Below are 18,923 nucleotides of genomic sequence, written 5' to 3' on the forward strand. Positions count from 1 at the left end.
TAGGGATAAACATTAAAAGTATGAGCAGATTTGCATTATCTCAACAGTGAGGAAATCAGCAGCTTCCATGTGATCCATCACCTGATGCAGGAGGTGGTGTTGGTTAACATATATTATTTTCACCCTTCCAGCCATACTATAGAGTAGATGCAGTGAAAGGAATGAGCGATCTCGAGTAGTTATCCATATGAGCCATCTAACTTCCTTTTCCTCCTCCATCTTCTCCAATGACACCAATAGGCCTTTTTTTTTTTGCCCAGTGGCACGAAGCATTTTCAATGGGAAAACATTACAGGATTACCCTCTCCCTTGAATGGTGGTATATATAGTGGGAGATCTATCATCAGGATCTCCCACTTCACATGAAGTAATTCAAAAGGATATTGTGAAAATGAAATGATCTATGAATTGTTTTATTTTGTTGTTGTTTCTACTCTAGTGGAAGCCACAAGCCCCAGCCTACTTACAACGGACAACAATCTAGAACGTTCTTTTTTCATCCGGATGAAATCTACCCTGACCAAGCGAGGTGTGCACATAAAATCTTCGGGATATAAGGTAAACATTCGTCTTGCCTCCTTAGGAGTAGTTAGAAGTTTCCTTTACTCTCAAAGAAGAATGTGGTGACTGAAGAGCTAGCATACTTAAGCAAACTTCTTATATCTGAATATCTGCCAAAGTCTAAGCCTGGAAAGTTTGCCAAAGATTGAACAAGACTTTTAAAGTTAAGAACATTTCCGTAGGAAAAAGTACATGGATATTTAATTTATTTCCCATTGCTATTTATATTTCTAAATGGCTGTTATCTCTCCCCCCCCCCCTTTTTGGAGGATGCAGTAGTCTGAAACTAATTAAATATCCCTGTCTTGAATCCAGTGACTGCGTAAATGGTGCTCTGACCCACTAGTTTGAAGAAGTCAAAAATAACCATAGGAGGTGTGTGCAAAGTCCTTCCATCATTTATCATACTGGATTAAAAACAAAAACAAAACACTATAGCATTCTTCGGCCTCTCTGACTACCTGGAAAGACCTTGACTTACAACATGGTCCTATACATACCTACTCAGAAGTAATTCCCATTAAGTTCAATGGGGCATTCTCAAATAACCATATGTAGGATTGCAGCCTTAGTAGCCCACGAAGAAGTAAATATTTAAGAATACCTGGAAATGACCCACTGAATGCAAATGACTTGCTTCTGAGAAAGCATGCATAGGGTTTACCTGTATGGTTTAAAGGTTTATTGTCATTTTTTTTAAATCGCAGCCTGTTCATTGGCTCTTACATGAACAGGACCTTACATATCATAGTCATTATTCTAAGGTGTCCTTTGTTTCCAGCCTGCCATTAGAATTATTCAAATTTTCCTGAATTTACATATGAGCCTTAAAAAGTCCTATATGAGTAGATGTGACTTAAGGACATCAGGAAACTGGTTTTAGTTATCACCCCCCCCCCCAGCATTTATCACTGTCCATAAATAATCAAAATAAAAAAATCCTTCAGTAGCACCTTTCCTTCAGTAGCACCTTCAGTAGCATTCCTTCAGTAGCACCTTAAAGACCAACTAAGTTTATATTTTGGTATGAGCTTTCGTGTGCATGCACACTTCTTCAGATACCATATTTAAATAATCAAATAATCAAATATACCTGAAGGTTGCCTCTCCTTGTTTCCCTTGGGGTTAGGAATAAAGTAGCCACAATTTTCAGTTTGAGCTCTTAACATTTGTTTACAGTGTATACTGCTGTCCTATTTTCTATTGTCCTGCAAGAGAGAGGAGACTTGTCCAATCTTCCTGCAGAGGTCATCCAATACATATTTAAATCCAAGTGTGAAGTTCACACATCCTTTTGCTTTGCTTTGCTTTGTGTTGTTCGTTGTTGCTTTGTTTTCTTGCAGTCTGTCAGGACAGCAAGACACACAAAACATTGGCTCATGGGGTAAAATGGCAGTACTAAATGGTTATTGATCTTTTGGCTAGTGGGGGGGACCACAGAATACAGCAACAGTGACAAAGTGCAACCTTGGAAAGGTCCAGGATTTGAAAATAATAGCAAAACTGACTATTTTCACTTCAGACAAGTGCCCAGGTAAAACCGAGGCTCTGGGCAAAAACTTCAGGAATATAATCCCTCATCTATTTTTCTTATACCTTTTTAAAATGAGAACCTTTATCTCATCTTACCCAGGGATAGTAGCATATAGAACACATTCTGGTACTGTTCTTTCTAAAGTGAATAGCATTTCTTTTTGGTTCTAAAGTGAATAGCATTTCTTTTTGGTTCACTGTCACATTTATATCCCACATTTCTTCCAAAGAGCTCAGGATGATGTTCATGGTTCTCCTCCCAGTTTTTATCCTCACAAGAACCCTTTGAGGTAGGCTAGGCTGAGAAGAGAGAGACTAGCCCAAGATCACCCAGTGAGCTTCGTGACCACAAAGGGATTTGAACCCTGGCCTTCCAGATCCTAGTCCAACACTCCTAACTTCTATTCTTCCCTGACCCTCGCAGAGCATGAGCAGAGGTGTTTTTGTACCAAAGAGGCTTGCATATTGTATGTGAGCACACACATCAGCTGTCGTGCTAAAGACATGTCTGTAAGGAGGAAATGGTTGAGAAAACGAGGAAAGGTGTACAGACTGTGCAAATAAAGACCCTTCTTACTTTTAGGCAATGTCCTCTGAAAAATGAAGCATCTCTTCAGTTAGATACTGGCAGGTGGGACTGAGTTCCCATTCCAGAACACCTGATTTGAATGTAAACAATGCTTTTGAAGGTTGAAGAAGCTATCTGACAACAAACCTTTTGTATATTAAAAAAAGAATTCCAAATTGAATATGCAATTTCCATATTGTCACTTGTTTCATATTCACACATCATGCTAAACTTACAACAGTCCCCTTTCTTCTTAGGCAAATTGCCATCCATTGAAAGCTTTGATGGGGAACCTTTGGTCCTCCAGTTCACACTGGACTACAGTTCCCATCATCCCTGATCATTGGTCATGCTGGCTGGAAATGATGGGAGTTGGAGTCCATGGGCTGGAAGGCCATCACTTCATTCTCCGTGGTGTAAATGCTTGCTGTACTGTTTTAGCCACTACTGTTTAGCCACTACACACAAATCAAGGATGAGGTATGGCATTCCTCTAGTCCTGTCGTTGTTTGTTGAACTTGAGGAAGGTAATTTTTCATAGGAGGAAACCCCAGAACAGAAAGGAAGTTTGTCCAGCTACTTAGGGTGAATGGTGTGGAGACTTCCAAGAGAACAACTTCTAGTTGGGTGGGGTGGAGCCCATGATTAGCTGCTATGCTTCCCTGAGTTTCTAGCCATGAGACAGACCTGAACAGCGAGCACAGCAGGCAGGAAGGCTTCCTCCCGTTAGAGCCCAGGCATGGACTCCTGGGGTCATATGAGCCGCAGGAGAAACCTGGGCAGCTTGCAGGGCATGTATTTTGAATGCACTTTCAAGACTTGAAAGAATGCTGAACCATCAGCATGCACTAAATATTGAATCCAGGATTTCGGCCCATGCCGAAAACTCTCTGAATTGACAGAAGAAATTACTTTAGTGCTGACCCATCATAGTAACTGAGTAAACAAGTACATTGGCTATCATGTTCTCAGCAGCAAGTTACACATAACCTCGGGCATCTGTGAATGTGTGTTCTTGAAAGAGAAAATATTTGCTGCGATGCAGAAATCGTTCTGGCCTTCAGCTGAGCCTCTGGTGGGATAAGGAAATGCCCTGGGATGCTTAGCCACCATGAAGGCAGCCTATGTGAGAGGACACCAGGGACATTTTATTTCAACAATTTATCCGTAGCACAGAAGATCTAAATATACACTTCACTAAAGTCTTAAATGAATATATATATATATATATATATATATATATATATATATATATATGGTATGAGCCAATGTCACAGACTACTTTTGCAGACAGATTGGTTTTCTCTCGGTAAAAAAATGAAGAATTCATTTTTAAAGGAATCTGTCAGACAAATGTCCCAAGCACCTGTGGAAAAAGCACAGAAATCTTAATAATTAAACTTGTCTTTTGTCTTTTTAACAGCTAGTACTAATCAAAGCACATTATCTTTAAAAGAAAGTGGGGGGGACTGTTGATTTGATAAGCTCAGTGAAAACTAGAAATGCAAATGTTCAATCACAGGCAGACAGCCAAAATTTCAGTAATGGAGACTGAAAATTTGATTAATTTCTTTCCTATAAATCATGTAAAGAAATAATTTTGAAATACGTTAGCTTGCAAAATTGAAAAATGTTGAAAGCTACAGAAATGGGTTTCCACAAACAAGTCCTTATGCACCAAATTTAATTTTGTGCTAATTTCCTGATAACTAGGTGTTGTATCAGGGTTTTTTGTGGGGATGATTATAAGTGACTCAGTGATTTGATAAAGCGCTCTTAAAAGTTGCGCTAAGGACATAAGTCTTGTATTACTGGAGCAGAATAAAGGGCAGGGGGCATTTTCATGGGGAGGTGATGTCAGTTGAAGAGTGGGGCAAGATAAATTTGTTGTTTGTTTGACTAAAGTATTCTTAGACCACCCTCTTGAAAAACACCTTGAGTATGTTCTGCCTTCATGCAGAACATACTCAATGCTATACAGCAAACAGCAGCTCATTATAAGACCATATGATGTCTTTCTTTCTTTCTTTCTTTCTTTCTTTCTTTCTTTCTTTCTTTCTTTCTTTCTTTCTTTCACACCTAGATAGCTCAGTCAGTAGAGCATGAGACTCTTAATCTCAGAGTTGTGGGTTCAAGCCCCATGTTGGGCAAAGGATTCCTGCATTGCAGGGCTTGGACTTGCATCTCTACAATCTTATGATTCTAAGAATGTTAACAATGGGAAAGAGCTGTAACTCAGTAGCAGAGCATCAGCTTTGCATGCCAATATCCTGGAATCAGACCCCAGTGTCTTCAGGTAGGATTAGGAGAGCCCTTGTCTGAAACCCTGCAGAGCCACAGCTGATCAATGTAGACAGTACTGAGGGCATGGACTAATAAATTTGAATAATAATAATAATAATAATAATAATAATAATAATAATAATGGCATCTTCTAATGTTCCCATCAATCATGTAATCCACTAACAAGAACAAAAAAGACCAACAATATTTGTGACTCTTACATCACTAAACCAGCCCATATCTAGTGAGTCATCTAGAGATATAGGTAATCCTATAACCACAGATCTTTTGACCCATACACTCTTCTGAACTATCAGAAATTTAAGGTCCATATGAATAGAAGGTGTGACAGCACAGCTTTCAATATTTTTTGCCAAATATGCACTACTCTGAGAAATAAAATTGAAAATCTTAACGCCAGGACTTCTGACAGTAATGTTGGAATCAAAATAAGATGTACCTGGTTGTAATTCAACATATAAAGTTGAGATTCATTCACTGAGTTTTCAGGATAAGTAAATTTCAGTCTATGTGCAGATAATTTGGATTTTGAAAAAAAAAAATCTTACACAAGCAAGATGGTATCTTAATATGGCAGAGGCAATAAGATGTGATTCTATAAATGCAGTTTATGCCTTTTAGTTTATTTTCATATTTTACCTCCATTTGATATGGCAGATTACACCCTATTAGATCAGCTGCTCCTATAATGTCTATAGATATCTTATAGATTAGCACAGTGTAGTCTTACCCATGTCGGTAAGAGTTGTTTGCAACTAGGCCTTTGTGTTAAGTTCCTATGAAAATAGTGTTGCCAGTGTAGTTTTTCATCATCAACTGTAAAGGTTAAAGAGGGGGGGGAGCGAGAGAGCATTGGACAACTCCCCCCCCCCCAGCTTGTACTGAACAAAAGAGCTGATACACAATAAACAAACATGCATTATGGGTTGCCTTCAGTCACTTTATAGTCATATGCATTCATAAATTTTGATACAGCTGTAAGAAGCCGACTTTGATGGGACAAAGCTCACAGAAGAGCTTTAGATCATAGGAGTAACCAGAGACGAAGTTTATGTTGACAATTTATCAGCAATTCTCTGTCAAAAAAAGAAATGTTTTTAGTGTTTACTTATTAGCAGTTGCATGCAGATTATGAAATTGTGTTTTGGGGAAGAAAGCCTGCCATCTGTCTTTTCTTCAGGGTGTTTTTCTTTTCTTTTCTACACTTTATCAAGTTAAACTTACAAATATCTTGTTTTGCAAAGCAGAGTAAAACATGTGGTGTCCCATTACATGGACAAGGACAAAGCAAAACAGACTCAGCAGCAATCTAAGTCACTTAAGTTAGGAATTTTTGAAGCACAGAGCAACTGATGCCTTACTTGTGTGTACCATCCGTGAGAGTTATTCAGCTTTTCCATTCATTGCATTATCAGCTCGAAAGCTATTTCTCTCATTTCATTAGTGCTGGAAAACTAATTAATTCATTGCTCAAGAAGTGCTAAAAGGTTTCTTTAACAAGGACTATGTACGAAACAATGTGTTTTTGTTGCATGAGAAGCTGTCATGGAGAAAGGAGAAGATAGATTTAATATCTCCTTTTTTTGTTCAGATATGCCAAGATTTTATCAATAATACTGGTTTTCTGCACCAGTACTCATCTCCAGGAAAACACACACTGTGTAGCTGCCTGGATGATACCTCTAAAAATATGAATGTTGATGATTCTGTTAAATTGGCAGAAACTGTGCACACTATCATGAAAGAGGGATTTCTGAAAAGACCGTTGCCAGGCATCTCCATGTATAACCTGTGCTTGTATGGCGAGGCATTTATTGTGCTATAAAACCCATCACTGATTTTGGCCAGTTCGGATTGATGCTGCAAGAGCTGTAAGTAATGAACCCTACAGACAGAGCCAAAGGGGAAAAACATGCCACTAAACTTTTGGCTGCATGAGTACAGGCTGTAGAGTTAATTTAACCAGTTTCTTTTACCAGATCATGTAGCCATTGCCCTTCAAAACAGGAATATGTATCCAAAACAATGTAAAGTGCCAAAGCCCTGCCTTATCTTAAATTTAGCTGTTGAAACAGGTGTTCAGGTGCTGTTTTTCCTTAACATCACAGAGAACTTACCAAACTTTCCCTTTGCACCCAACAACAGAATGGCAATTCAATGATGTATGTATTGTGTTAGTTAACAGTCATTTTGAGCAGTTTCTCAAAACTGACCTTATCTTTTTTCCTCTTAGAGGGCCTATGCCTTTCACAGTTAAAGGGAGCTGTTTTCCTTTCTCTGCCCCTCTGCTGTACCTGTGAGATATCTTGTCGTGCATATATTATCTAGGCATAGAGGGTCTCTGTCAATATTCCCACTGGATCAGGCTACTGGGGGCTTCACACGTCTTTTGTAGCTTGTAATCGTCAAAGCAGTTTCATTGGTCTAGCAGAGGGGTAGCTTACCTTCCCCCTCTCCCCTTGGGGGAGCAAAGTCTGACTCCACCCCATTTGTTTTATGCTTGCTTGAGCAAGCAAATTTCCGTTTATTATAGTAGGAGCAAGATAGATTGCAATGGCTCAGTTCAGATATTACAGTATGGGCTGCCACTTTGTGAATATGAATCGCCCTTATGTATTCCTTTCCACTACCTCTTCCCCTCACACTGTGATTCCTTCATTCCCTTCCTATTAGGTGTTATGTGCACCAGGCAGCTTTGCATAAGCCTTTATTTGTCTGGGAACTAGGAATGAAAAACATGATAAAACAATGGTTTCTGTTTCCAGGGGTTTGTACATACTTTGCCCCGTCTGATAAACAATGGTTTGGCAGAACATAGAACAAGGAGGGAGACAAAAGGAATCACAGTGCACAGCAGGATGGTAGTGTGTGTGAGGTTTGTTCACACAGCTGAAAGCCCTGATTGGGCCATTTTTGAAATCTGGCTCATGTTCTAACTTCGTCTTTTATGAATTACCAGCGACCAGGTGGTAGCCAGCATGATCTTACCTTTCAGTAATTTAGTAAATGTCTACTCAAATACAAAAAAAAGCAAAAACACTTAACGTTGTGGACTGACAATTGTTCTGAAACATCATCACTCTACTTTACTTATAATGTGATTAATTCGAGAACAAATTACTGGTAACCTCTTCTTGAAAAAAAGCATATTTTAGGTAGCATGTTAGTTAAAGAAAATTAATCTCTCTGTGCTAAAATTGCCAGCTTTAGAGTTAATTACCTTAGCACAACAATCCATTAATAAATGTTAAGGAAACAAGGGAAAGTTGGTCAAGTTTTTTTTTTTAAAAAATGCCTTGATTCCAACTGCAGATATACTAGAAGTCTATCATAATTTGTTACTGAAGATCCAAGAATGCAAATTTTGCACTGTTTTCACTTATGCCTATATGGTTAGTTGTGATTTTATTTTAGTAGCCATTCTAATTCAGGGCATCAGCATTCTGTTCCTAACAGTCCCTGTGCTAGCAAATAAGTGCTATATGGGTGCTGATGACATAGCCCTACTGTCATACCCTCCAACACGACATTGCCCAAAACTGGGACACCATCCTCTGGGTCCGCACTCCTGCATGAGTCACATGACCTGCACAAGATTACAGACTCAGAAAAAGCACTTTTGGGGTGCCCAGAGCCCAAAGTCATGGACCACCAAAAATATGTGTTTTGGGGACCCCAAAATAAATGCTTTTCTCAGGGCGAGATCTCAGCCCGAAATTGTGTGAGCATGGCACCCAAAATAGCCGTTGTTCTCTTCTGAGACTGTTGAAGGGTATTATATGATGAACTCCAATGAAGGGGATTCACATTGGCAGGCCTTATCCTCAACACCATAGCTGCCAAGTTATCCCTTTTTTAAGGGATTTTCCCTTATGCTGAATAGGCTTCCTCGCGAGAAAAGGGAAAACTTGGCAGCTATGCTCAACACTGGTCTGTCTGCATAGTCCCAGGACATGCTAAGTGCATGTGAGTAGGCCCTGTATGCTTAATTCAGGATCCTGAGTATAGCTAATTTTCCAGTTCTCCGTATATATGATATGTATCTAGACCATCTAGACAGTACAATGAACATGTCTCTAGGTAAGGCTACAGACTGTTGTTGTGTTCCCACTCTCATGTTCTCTGTGCATGTATTAGCCCTTTTTAGGTGTTACTTTCATGGTTAAGGTCAACACATGAGGCGAGAGACAGCAGAGATAGGTGGACTAGCTCCATCTCCTGTCATTGTTCTGATCACCTTCCAACTGCCATGACATGAAGCAGGGAGCTTCCTGTCCCCATGAAGCCTCCCCCCTGTGTTTAGAACCCTGAATTCTGAAATGCAAGGGAAACCCCCAAGAGCACGGAAGTTGAATTGTGACCAGAACAGAGACAGAGCTAGCATGCTGATCCCCACTGTCTCCCTCCTTTTTTTAATTTGGAATGTAATGCCTGAAGGAGGCTTATAGTTAATCTAAACAGGGTTAATGCCATGCTCTCTGGTGTTTTACTCCTATGTGGCAGCTAAGCTGGGCACAGGATTTTACAGTGTTCTGGGAGAAGCTGCGTCCCACAAAACTGAGGTGTGGTTTTTGTTCCCTCCCCCGCCAAACAATGGAAACAAGTTCTCAATTTCAGCTAAGCCATGAAGTTGTAAAAATGCAGTGAAAAATATCACCAAAGGGATTATGTATTCCTACAGTCATCAGAAAATGGAGTTGTAGTATAGATCAAAACCTTGGCATTGCGACTTAACGTGGGATTTGAAGATCTTGAGATGCAAGAATAAATTGCTGACGCTGGGGAACATATCAACTCAAGGCATGCATTAAGGGGGAAATGAACTGTTTAGCTTACCTATATTATACATACAATAATATTATACAATGAGCTGTCGAGGCTTCCTATAGAATCAACAAAAAGGAGAAATTGCTCCTAATTTAATCCTCAGCTTTGCTCACAATTTGGTACAAACTGCTTGGAACTCACATGGCTTTTATAGTCAGCATATATGCATGGAAAACTGCCCAGAAAATCTGTTACTTCTGTATTTAATTTCAAAAGGAAAAAGGTATTAATAATTAAATGATGAAGCCTGTTACAGTTAGGAAATTTGAGTTCATTTGGTGCAGTGTTGTGCCCTCCTGATCCCATCATGCTTGACCATTGGGAATGCTTGTTGGGAGTCCAGCAATATCAGGTTTGGAAGTTATTTAAAACTTCTACAACAGAGGCTCTAATAGGCAGGGACTGACCAGGAAAAAGAACGTAGAGTCAGGAAAATTTTAGCCCAGTATGCAGCAGCTGCAAAAAAAGGCAAATTCCATGTTTTAAGGGATCATTAGGAAAGGGATTGAGAATAAATCTGCCAATAGCATGATGACATTGTACAAACTACAACCACACATTTGGAATACTTTGCTCAGGTTTTGGCACCACACTTCAAAAAGGAACTGGGAAAAGTTCATCAAAATCACCATGGAGTTAGAACACCACCTATGTGAGGAAAAGTTACAACATTTGAGGTTTTTTTGTTGTTGTTCAGAACAAAGTCAAATAAGGGGGATAGATGTGTGTAAAATTATGCTTGGTGTGAAGAAAATGGATAGATAAAAGCATCCCCCCCAAATACTAGAATTTGCAATCATCCAATGATTCTGAAGAGACAGAAGGAAGTACTTTGTCCTTATTCTTCATTATAAAATTGCATCTGAATGCTGTTTGCTGGAGGATCACAAGTGGGGAGAGCGCTGTCTTAGGTCCTGCTTGCAGGTTTCCCAAAGGCATCTGGTTGGCCACTGTGAGAACAGGATGGTAGACTAGTTGGGTGTGAAGGGCTCTTCTTATATTTTTAATGTCTGCAATGGATTAGAAAAGACACAACAAACGGCATCAGCATGGCTAAACAGAAAAGGGGAGCTATCGTGGCAAGAGGATTTCCTTTTTAAAAGTCTTACTTAAATGAAGGGACAAAAAATGTACCAAATGTAAGCTTACAATTAAGGAATCAAAAAAAGCAATTTATGGAGGAGAACTTAATGTATAAAAGTTTTATCATTAGAGTTTATTTAAATCAGTAGCCATTGCATGAGATGGCAGACTTTTTTATGGATTGGAAGCAGAGGCCAGTTGGACAGTTTACGAAAAGGAGAGTAAATCGTGGAGTTTTCTAAAGATCTGTTTTAGGACTGGAGTCATGTCAATTATACTTAAATGTGAGATCAAGATTGAACAGCAAGATAAGACACTGGGAAAGATGGACATGGGAGTGGGAAGTAAGTTTAGGACAAGCAAACAAAGTTTTATACAGGGATTCACTTAAATAATTTGTTGCTGATAAATTTGGCCATTAGTTTACAAGAATTATGCAGTTTCATTGGACTAGGTCTAGCAAATAGCTACTTTCTGTGAGAGCTAAAAATTATACCTCCATATTCATGCCAATATTCATGCTGACTACCTACAAACTAGGGACACGGGTGGCGCTGTGGGTTAAACCACAGAGCCTAGGGTGAGCTCCCATTGCTCAGTCCCAGCTCCTGCCAACATGGCAGTTCAAAAGCATGTCAAAGTGCAAGTAGATAAATAGGTACCACTACAGCGGGAAAGTAAATGGCGTTTCCATGTGCTGCTCTGGTTCGCCAGAAGTGGCTTTGTCATGCTGGCCACATGACCCGGAAGCTGTACGCCGGCTCCCTCAGCCAATAGCGTGAGATGAGCACTGCAACCCCAGAGTCGGTCACGACTGGACCTAATGGTCAGGGGTCCCTTTACCTTTACCTACAAACTATGTGGAACCTGGCAACAAATTGGAGATAGCTACAATCATAATGCCTTTTGTTTGCAAGCTTCTCAGGGGCATCTCTCTGTTTCTCAGAGACAGGCTGTTGACTCACTAGACACATTCTTAGTAGGCAGTTCTTGTGTTCTTAAAATGCAGACCCACAAAGAAGCCTTTAAACTCCTTTCATTTAAGTGGTCTTGATTCAAAAGTATGTTTAAAGATGTTTAAAGATGTTCCTTATGCTTAGTGGACACATGAGAAAGTCCTTTTTTTAAAAAAGCACTATTGCTTTTGTGTATTGCATAATTTCCATATTGTGCAGGAAATTCCACACTATTCATTAATTTTTTTGGATAAATTGTTGCCGCTGGTGTGTTGCTGCATTTATCATTGGAATTTAAGCAAACGCACTAAAACAGCAAAATGAGTACATAGGACTGATTATTTCTTAATGTTGAAATGTTTTATCTTCCTGTGGCACTGTGGAGTGTACAAAGTGTGCACGCTTCTAATGAGACCCCTTAATAGCATTTGTACCTGCAATTAATTCTTTAATAAATTTCAGATAGCTCTCTGTGCTTTCAAGCCCAGTGAAGGATCTGTGAGCACACGATGCTGTAGTGTTTTTGAAATTAAATGGCTATGGGCTTGAATCAGTGCAGGATTGACATCTACTATATATCCCATGGAAGATTTCCAAGCCAGGATGAGATATCAGTATTAAAAATAATAAAGGATAACAAACCTTTATTCCTGGTGCCTCACACAGCTCTGCCTTCCTATCACCCTGCTCTGTAAATAATAGTATTAAAAGAGACTCTTGCTTTGTGCATAAGAGACTGCTTGGTAAATAGAAATTAGTACTCCATGGCAACTTGGATTCCCCTTCAAGCTGGGCTCTCATAAAAAGGCAGCTCTAGCGAATCCACAAGCCAACAGCAGAGAGTTTCAGCACAGCAGCTCAGTGATCTGCTGGGGAGAGGAAAACAGTCATTAACCCACCTTTTAACCACTTTCTTCCATTACAGTGTGTCGCTCATCCATTATTCCACCTCCAGCACCCTCTGCTTAACTACCCGTTGTTTAATCAATTCATCGCTCTTTAATCAGTTTAGAGAAGAACAAGTGGAAATAGCCACCCACTTGCTGTTGTTGGCGACGATGCTTGGGGGTACTTTCCTGCTGCTGCTGTTGTTACAAGTGGCGTGAACACACTCACAGAAGCTACAGGTTGGCACAGATGTGGCCAATTCCCTTTCCCTTAATTTACCGATGAAATGAGAATTGTCTCCCGCAACATCAAAGTAGGAGTAAAGGAGAATGCTTCTAAGTATATGCAGATTGCTTCCTCTTATTAACAGCAACCAGCTCACATACGCAGACGCAAGCCCCAGCACGTCCAGAATTATAAGTTAAGTCAACGGACAAGCCGGCAGGCTTTGGGGGCACCAAAGAGAATCATTTCTCCCCACCAACTTGCAACCCCAACCACCAGGAGTCCAGGATCAACCCCGGGCATTGTAGGGTAGGAGCAGAGGAAGCTGCCTTATACTGAAACAAACCATTGGCCCATCTGGCTCAGTACTGTCTGCACTGACTGGCAGCAGCTGTCCAGGGTTTCAGACAGGGAATCTTTCCTAGTCCTACCAGGGAATGCCAGGGATTGAACCAGGGACCTTCTGCATGCAAAGCAGGTGCTCTGTTACTAAGCTGCAGCATCCCTTCACATCATAGGAAACTGCCTTATGCTGAGTTAGACCATTGGTCCATCTGGCTCATTACAGCTGATTGGAAGTGACTCCAAGTTTCCAGCAGGAGTCCTTCTCAGCCCTAACTGGAGATGCTGAGGATTAAATCTAGGATGTTTTGCATGCATAGCATATGCTTACCCCCTGAGCTAGGGTCTCCCATTGAGACTTTATTGAAATGGATGTGAGCTGCACAAGAAAAAGCTCCCAGTCATTTTGCTGAGGCTGGTGCAAGAGAATCTCCCAGCAGATTGTGCCCCATTCAGGGGATCTGTCTGCGACAACAGCCTTATGGTAAGACTTTCTGCACCCTTCCAACCTGAAAAGACAGAGGACTTTCAGGTTGGGGTTGGTGGCAGAGGCACATTTTAGAAAGGGGGAAAGGGGGAGGAAGAGCATTGAGGAAGGTAGTGGAAATTGGGAAGAAAAGGCTACATGAAGACAAGATAGGAGGAATGGGAAAAAATGAGAATAGCTGAGTTAACGCTGGATTGGACCTTGGAGAGGAAGGAGAGAGAACTGAGCTGCCTGGAAGAAGCCCACAGCTTCAATCCCAAATGGCATCAAATTTTAAATCACCCAGATTTGGAGCTTTGGGGAACCTTTGGCTCAATTTTCCATCTACTGGCTCAAGATTAGATCCTCCTCTCCTCTTTCTGAAGACAGATGATTATAACAAAAACCCATTAACCTCAGATCGCTTCCGGTGGAGGGTTAGCTCACCATGGTACTGCTCAACATCTGCCATTGTGCTCAGTGGAAGGCCATTCTATGCTCTCTGTTCTCTATTGTTGTCAACTCGAGAGCATCCAGTGTCCCTAGGTTTCTTCTGAGGGCTCCTCCAGATGACCTATTTATGAAATCACCCTGATTTGCTGTCACAAAGTTTACGTGGGGGCTAGGTTTTATCTGGTCTTTTATTGAGCACTCATTCCAATTTGCTTGCAGGGTGTTTGTACCTCTTCCTGTATGTCATTAGTTAGTTGCTCACTTTTCAGTGCATTTCCCTAACCACAAAAGATCCCTTTCTTTTTAAAAGTGGGTAGGACGTTGCACTAAGGCAACAGAGCACTTTCATAGAATCATAGAGTTGGAAGAGACCACAAGGGCCATCCAGTCCAACCCCCTGCCGAGCAGGAAACACCATCAAAGCATTCTTGACATATGCCTGTCAAGCCTCTGCTTAAAGACCTCCAAAGAAGGAGACTCCACCACACTCCTTGGTAGCAAATTCCACTGCCGAACAGCTCTTACTGTCAGGAAGTTCTTCCTAATGTTTAGGTGGAATCTTCTTTCTTGTAGTTTGAATCCATTGCTCCGTGTCCGCTTCTCTGGAGCAGCAGAAAACAACCTTTCTCCCTCCTTTATATGACATCCTTTTATATATTTGAACATGGCTCTCATATCACCCCTTAACCTTCTCTTCACCAGGCTAAACATACCCAGCTCCCTAAGCCGTTCCTCATAAGGCATCGTTTCCAGGTCTTTGACCATTTTCGTTGCCCTCTTCTTTAATCCACTACAGTTGTGCAAACCTAATTTCCTGGGATGCACTTGAATTGCTCCTGGAAAATATCGACAGCCTGGAGGCACCCTAAGCCTGAATGCAGCAAAGGTCCACTGCAATATATGCTCAAGGTTCTTTAGTCACTTGCCTTTAGGAATGGGCAGCTGCAGTCTTAACATTGTACAGATATCTGTCCCACTTTTTAATTTGTTTTCCCTTGGGGTTTTTTATGTTGACCTTCTGGGAGTCCCCCAATGAGAAGTTCATCCTTCTCATTCACTCCCAGATTCCCTTCAGTGCATCTCAATGATGTGTCCTGTTTCTGCCTGCAGTTTTGGAGTAGTGGCTGTTCTCCTGTACAGCCACTGGGAAATGACAGGTGAGCTCTGGTGGACACAGTTCAGGACACTTTCTTCCTTCAGTATCAGAGCAATTCTGCAATGAGACTCACTGCCAGTGCATGAAAACCATAGCGCTGGTTGAACCACTGGATTGGGTTGACAGATTCATAATGTACTGGAACAAATATGAGAAATCTACGTCTGTCTTTGCAGAAAACAGTGGCACATGTGACTTCGATTTCCCTTCCCTTTGTGCAGAAATGCATTAATAGCAGATATTTTTGTTTTATCTAGCTGTTGCTCACTGTGTTGAGAATCACCTAAGGTAATGGTGGGGCTGTGAAGGAGTACATCAAATAAAACCATAAAAAAGGTTTTATTTCTGCCTCCCATGATAGGGATGGAGATGATACTTCTGAAGAATACTTATTATTGGTTATCTTTCCATGAAGCAATTCTGTATAGGCAAGCACATATAAATTCTGATTTACTGATTTTCTTTTTGCCTCCCCACCTCCTGCCCCAGCCATCATCTGTGAGCTTTCCTGGTCCGGAGTGTTTCCATGGCATCTTATTTCATTTAGGGTTTTTTTTCCTTCAAAAAAAAAATCTGTTCTGTCCTGAAGATGATTATGCCAGCTCCACAAAGGTTTGCATTGTAACTGATAAAGCAAGACCTTTCTGTAAAGTTTATTTTCACTTTAAAAGATCTGTCGGAAACCTGGCAGCAAAAGCTGCCGCTGTGAGCCCATGAATGTCAGAGTTGATGATTGCTTCATTAGAACCCTACAAACTTCAAGAGCCAAAGGCTTTCATGTTTCTTTACATGGTATTAGGGAAAATAAGCTCAAGGCATTATTTCTTTAAATGGGATTTCAAACATTCCCTCTGGAAAAGAAAGTATAACTTGTTTGAATACCAGGGAGCTTGTAGGGAAAATCTGTTTGGTCAGAGTTCTAAAAGTTGGCCTTTCTCTCTTGGATTTTCAGTTTGGGGCAAAAAGAAAGAAAGAAAGAAAGAAAGAAAGAAAGAAAGAAAGAAAGAAAGAAAGAAAGAAAGAAAGAAAGAAAGAAAATTTGCATAGCACACATTACAAATTAGGGGAAAATTTGGTAGGAACTGCCCACAGCTTATTTAAATATTTATGGTCCCCACTTTCATAGAATGTGTCAAGGTGGCTTACAACATACAAAATATAATAAAAACCAGTCTATAAATATTCATGAAACATAATTAAAAGCGCTGATAAAACAATAGTACATACTGGCTGGTTAAAAAGAGAAAATCATATTGTGGATGCCTGTCTAAACAGTACAGTTTTCATAAGATGTCTCAAAGAGGCAAGGATGGTTCCTGCAGAATCTCTACAGCTAGGCGTTCCACAAGCCAGAGCCAGCTACACTAAAGGCTGGTCCCTACTGCAGGCCAGCCGAACCTCAGGGGTGTGGGGAACCACCAGAAGTGCCCCATCATAGGTTTATCAGCAATCAAAGTGGAGTATAAGTGATCAGATGGTCCTTGAAATGCATGCAGCAGCATGTCAGGGACTGACTGGATGGCAAGGAGTGGTAGTAGGTTCCAGCAATAGAACCCCATAGGAAAGCCCCAGAGGAGGAAGGCTCAGAGCCAGGGGAGTGGTGGTGGGATGCTGAGGAAGCAACAGGCGAGAGAGAGAGAGAGAGAGAGAGAGAGAGAGAGAGAGAAGAGCCCATAACTGCCAAGTGTTCCGTTTTTCGCAGGAAACCCCCATATTTAAACCTGTTTCCAGCTGTTATCCCGAATATAGAAAAATCCTGTAAATCCCCCGGATTTCCTACCTGCCAGGGAGGCTCCTTCTGCGCATGTCTGTCTGCACATGCGTAGAAGCGACTTCTGGTGCTGCGCCGCTGCTGATCCCGGATTTTTCTTACCGGGAGTTGGAGGGTATGGAAGAGCCAGAGGCAGGAAGCAATTCAGACTTCGGACATGAAGCCAGGAAGGAGGGGCCAGAGGCGGCAGAAGCATCCAGTATACCTGAAGGAGCATCTCCACCCCCATTGTTCAACCCGAACACTGAGGTCCAGCGCCGAGGGCCTTCTGGCGGTTCCCTCACTGTGAGAAGCAATGCTACAGGGAACCAGGCAGAGGGCCTTCTCAAAGTGGCGGAGGTTCGTGCTGCGGCACCGGGGGGTGGAGAGCAGGGGGTGGGGCACCCAGCACGAGCGGGGGGCAGCCATGATGGCACCCTGCCGGGATTGCGCTGCCGGGGGCGGGGCGCTCCCCCGCACTCTTATTCCTCTGCCAGTGCCTTCTCAGTAGTGGCATCCCCCCTGTGGAATGCCCTCCCACCAGATGACAAAGAAATAAACAACTATCTGACATTTAGAAGACATCTGAAGGCAGCCCTGTTTTTAATGACTGGGTTTTAATGTATTTTTAATCTTTTGTTGGAAGCCACCCAGAGTGGCTGGGTGGGGTATAAATATATTATTATTATTATTATTATTATTATTATTATTATTATTATCATCATCATCATCACCACCACCACCACCACCATTTATGGAGCTTGCCTTTCCTACTGTAGTAAGCTCCCCCCCCCCCACCTTGTTTCCAAGGTCATGTAGCCCAGTATTGTCTGCTGCAAAGGATGGCGAACTTGTGGCCTTCCATATGTTGTTGGGCTACAACTCCCATCATCCTTGAGCATTGGCCATGGTGGGTGGGGCAGTAGGACTTGGAGTCCAACAGCAACAGGAAGGGAACAGGTTTCCCATCCCAGGTCTACAGGCAGTGGCTCTCCAGAGTCTTTTCCATCTGATCTTTTTAACTGATCCCTTTCCCTGGAGATTCTAGGGGTTGAAACTGAGATTTTCTGCATACAAAGCAGGTGATCTGTGACTGAGCAGGGTAACTTCCTGCTGGTTTGTACCCCTATTGCTACAGCTTCAGCAAAAGAAAGACTCTGAGGCTGTTTGATTAATATTCAGTTAAAGTAACATTTTAAAAAATAACTTCTATGCTAGTCGCTCTTAATATGAATCATCTAAGCCACAACAAGAATGCCAAAGAAATCGAAGGTTCTTAATCTTTTTTACAGGCACAGGTTTCAGACCATCCCTAAGATGACACCTTAATAACCTGACATTAGACATATCAGTTCATACTTGAAAAGCGGAGAAATGCAGCAAACAGATATCCAAGTGTAAATCAGTTCATCTTGAATCCTCCCGCAAATGGTCTGCTCTGGAGGTCATATCAAAGAGATCCTTCTCCCAGCTTAAATCGGTCTATTCTAAATTGATCTCACCCCTGTCTCATTTAATGCATTAATTTCTAGTTTTTTTGAGAATATGATACACAGTGTAGAGAAATCCTACATGCTCCAGTCAGACTAGTTCAGAGGGCTGCAGCCATAGTCATATTTGTTGTATTACATATCAAAAGAGCTCTTGAGAAATTCTCTTGAAATGATCATTCTAATTTCTTATTATACAACTGCTCTGTATTCACTCTGAAGACAGCTGCATAGTATTCTAAACCGTGAGTTGTAAACATTGATCTTTTTGTTATGTAGGCATATATTAAATTGAGATACCTTTTTTCTTATTTGTTCCTA

General features: G+C 41.3%; 1 protein-coding gene across 15 annotated transcripts in view; it reads left to right on the forward strand.

The window, feature by feature from the left end:
- Positions 1-18,923, forward strand: part of NPAS3 (neuronal PAS domain protein 3) — a 625,911-nt gene that overhangs the window by 572,981 nt on the left and 34,007 nt on the right. For all 15 annotated transcript variants that reach the window (XM_035109621.3, XM_088671651.1, XM_088671665.1 and 12 more), the window contains one exon: positions 440-558. In XM_035109621.3, coding sequence (XP_034965512.1) covers positions 440-558 — 119 coding nt within the window. The remainder of the gene's footprint in view (positions 1-439; positions 559-18,923) is intronic.

The sequence above is a fragment of the Zootoca vivipara genome, chromosome 1 (assembly GCF_965207765.1).
Source record: "Zootoca vivipara chromosome 1, rZooViv2.hap1.1, whole genome shotgun sequence".
Taxonomy (NCBI): domain Eukaryota; kingdom Metazoa; phylum Chordata; class Lepidosauria; order Squamata; family Lacertidae; genus Zootoca; species Zootoca vivipara.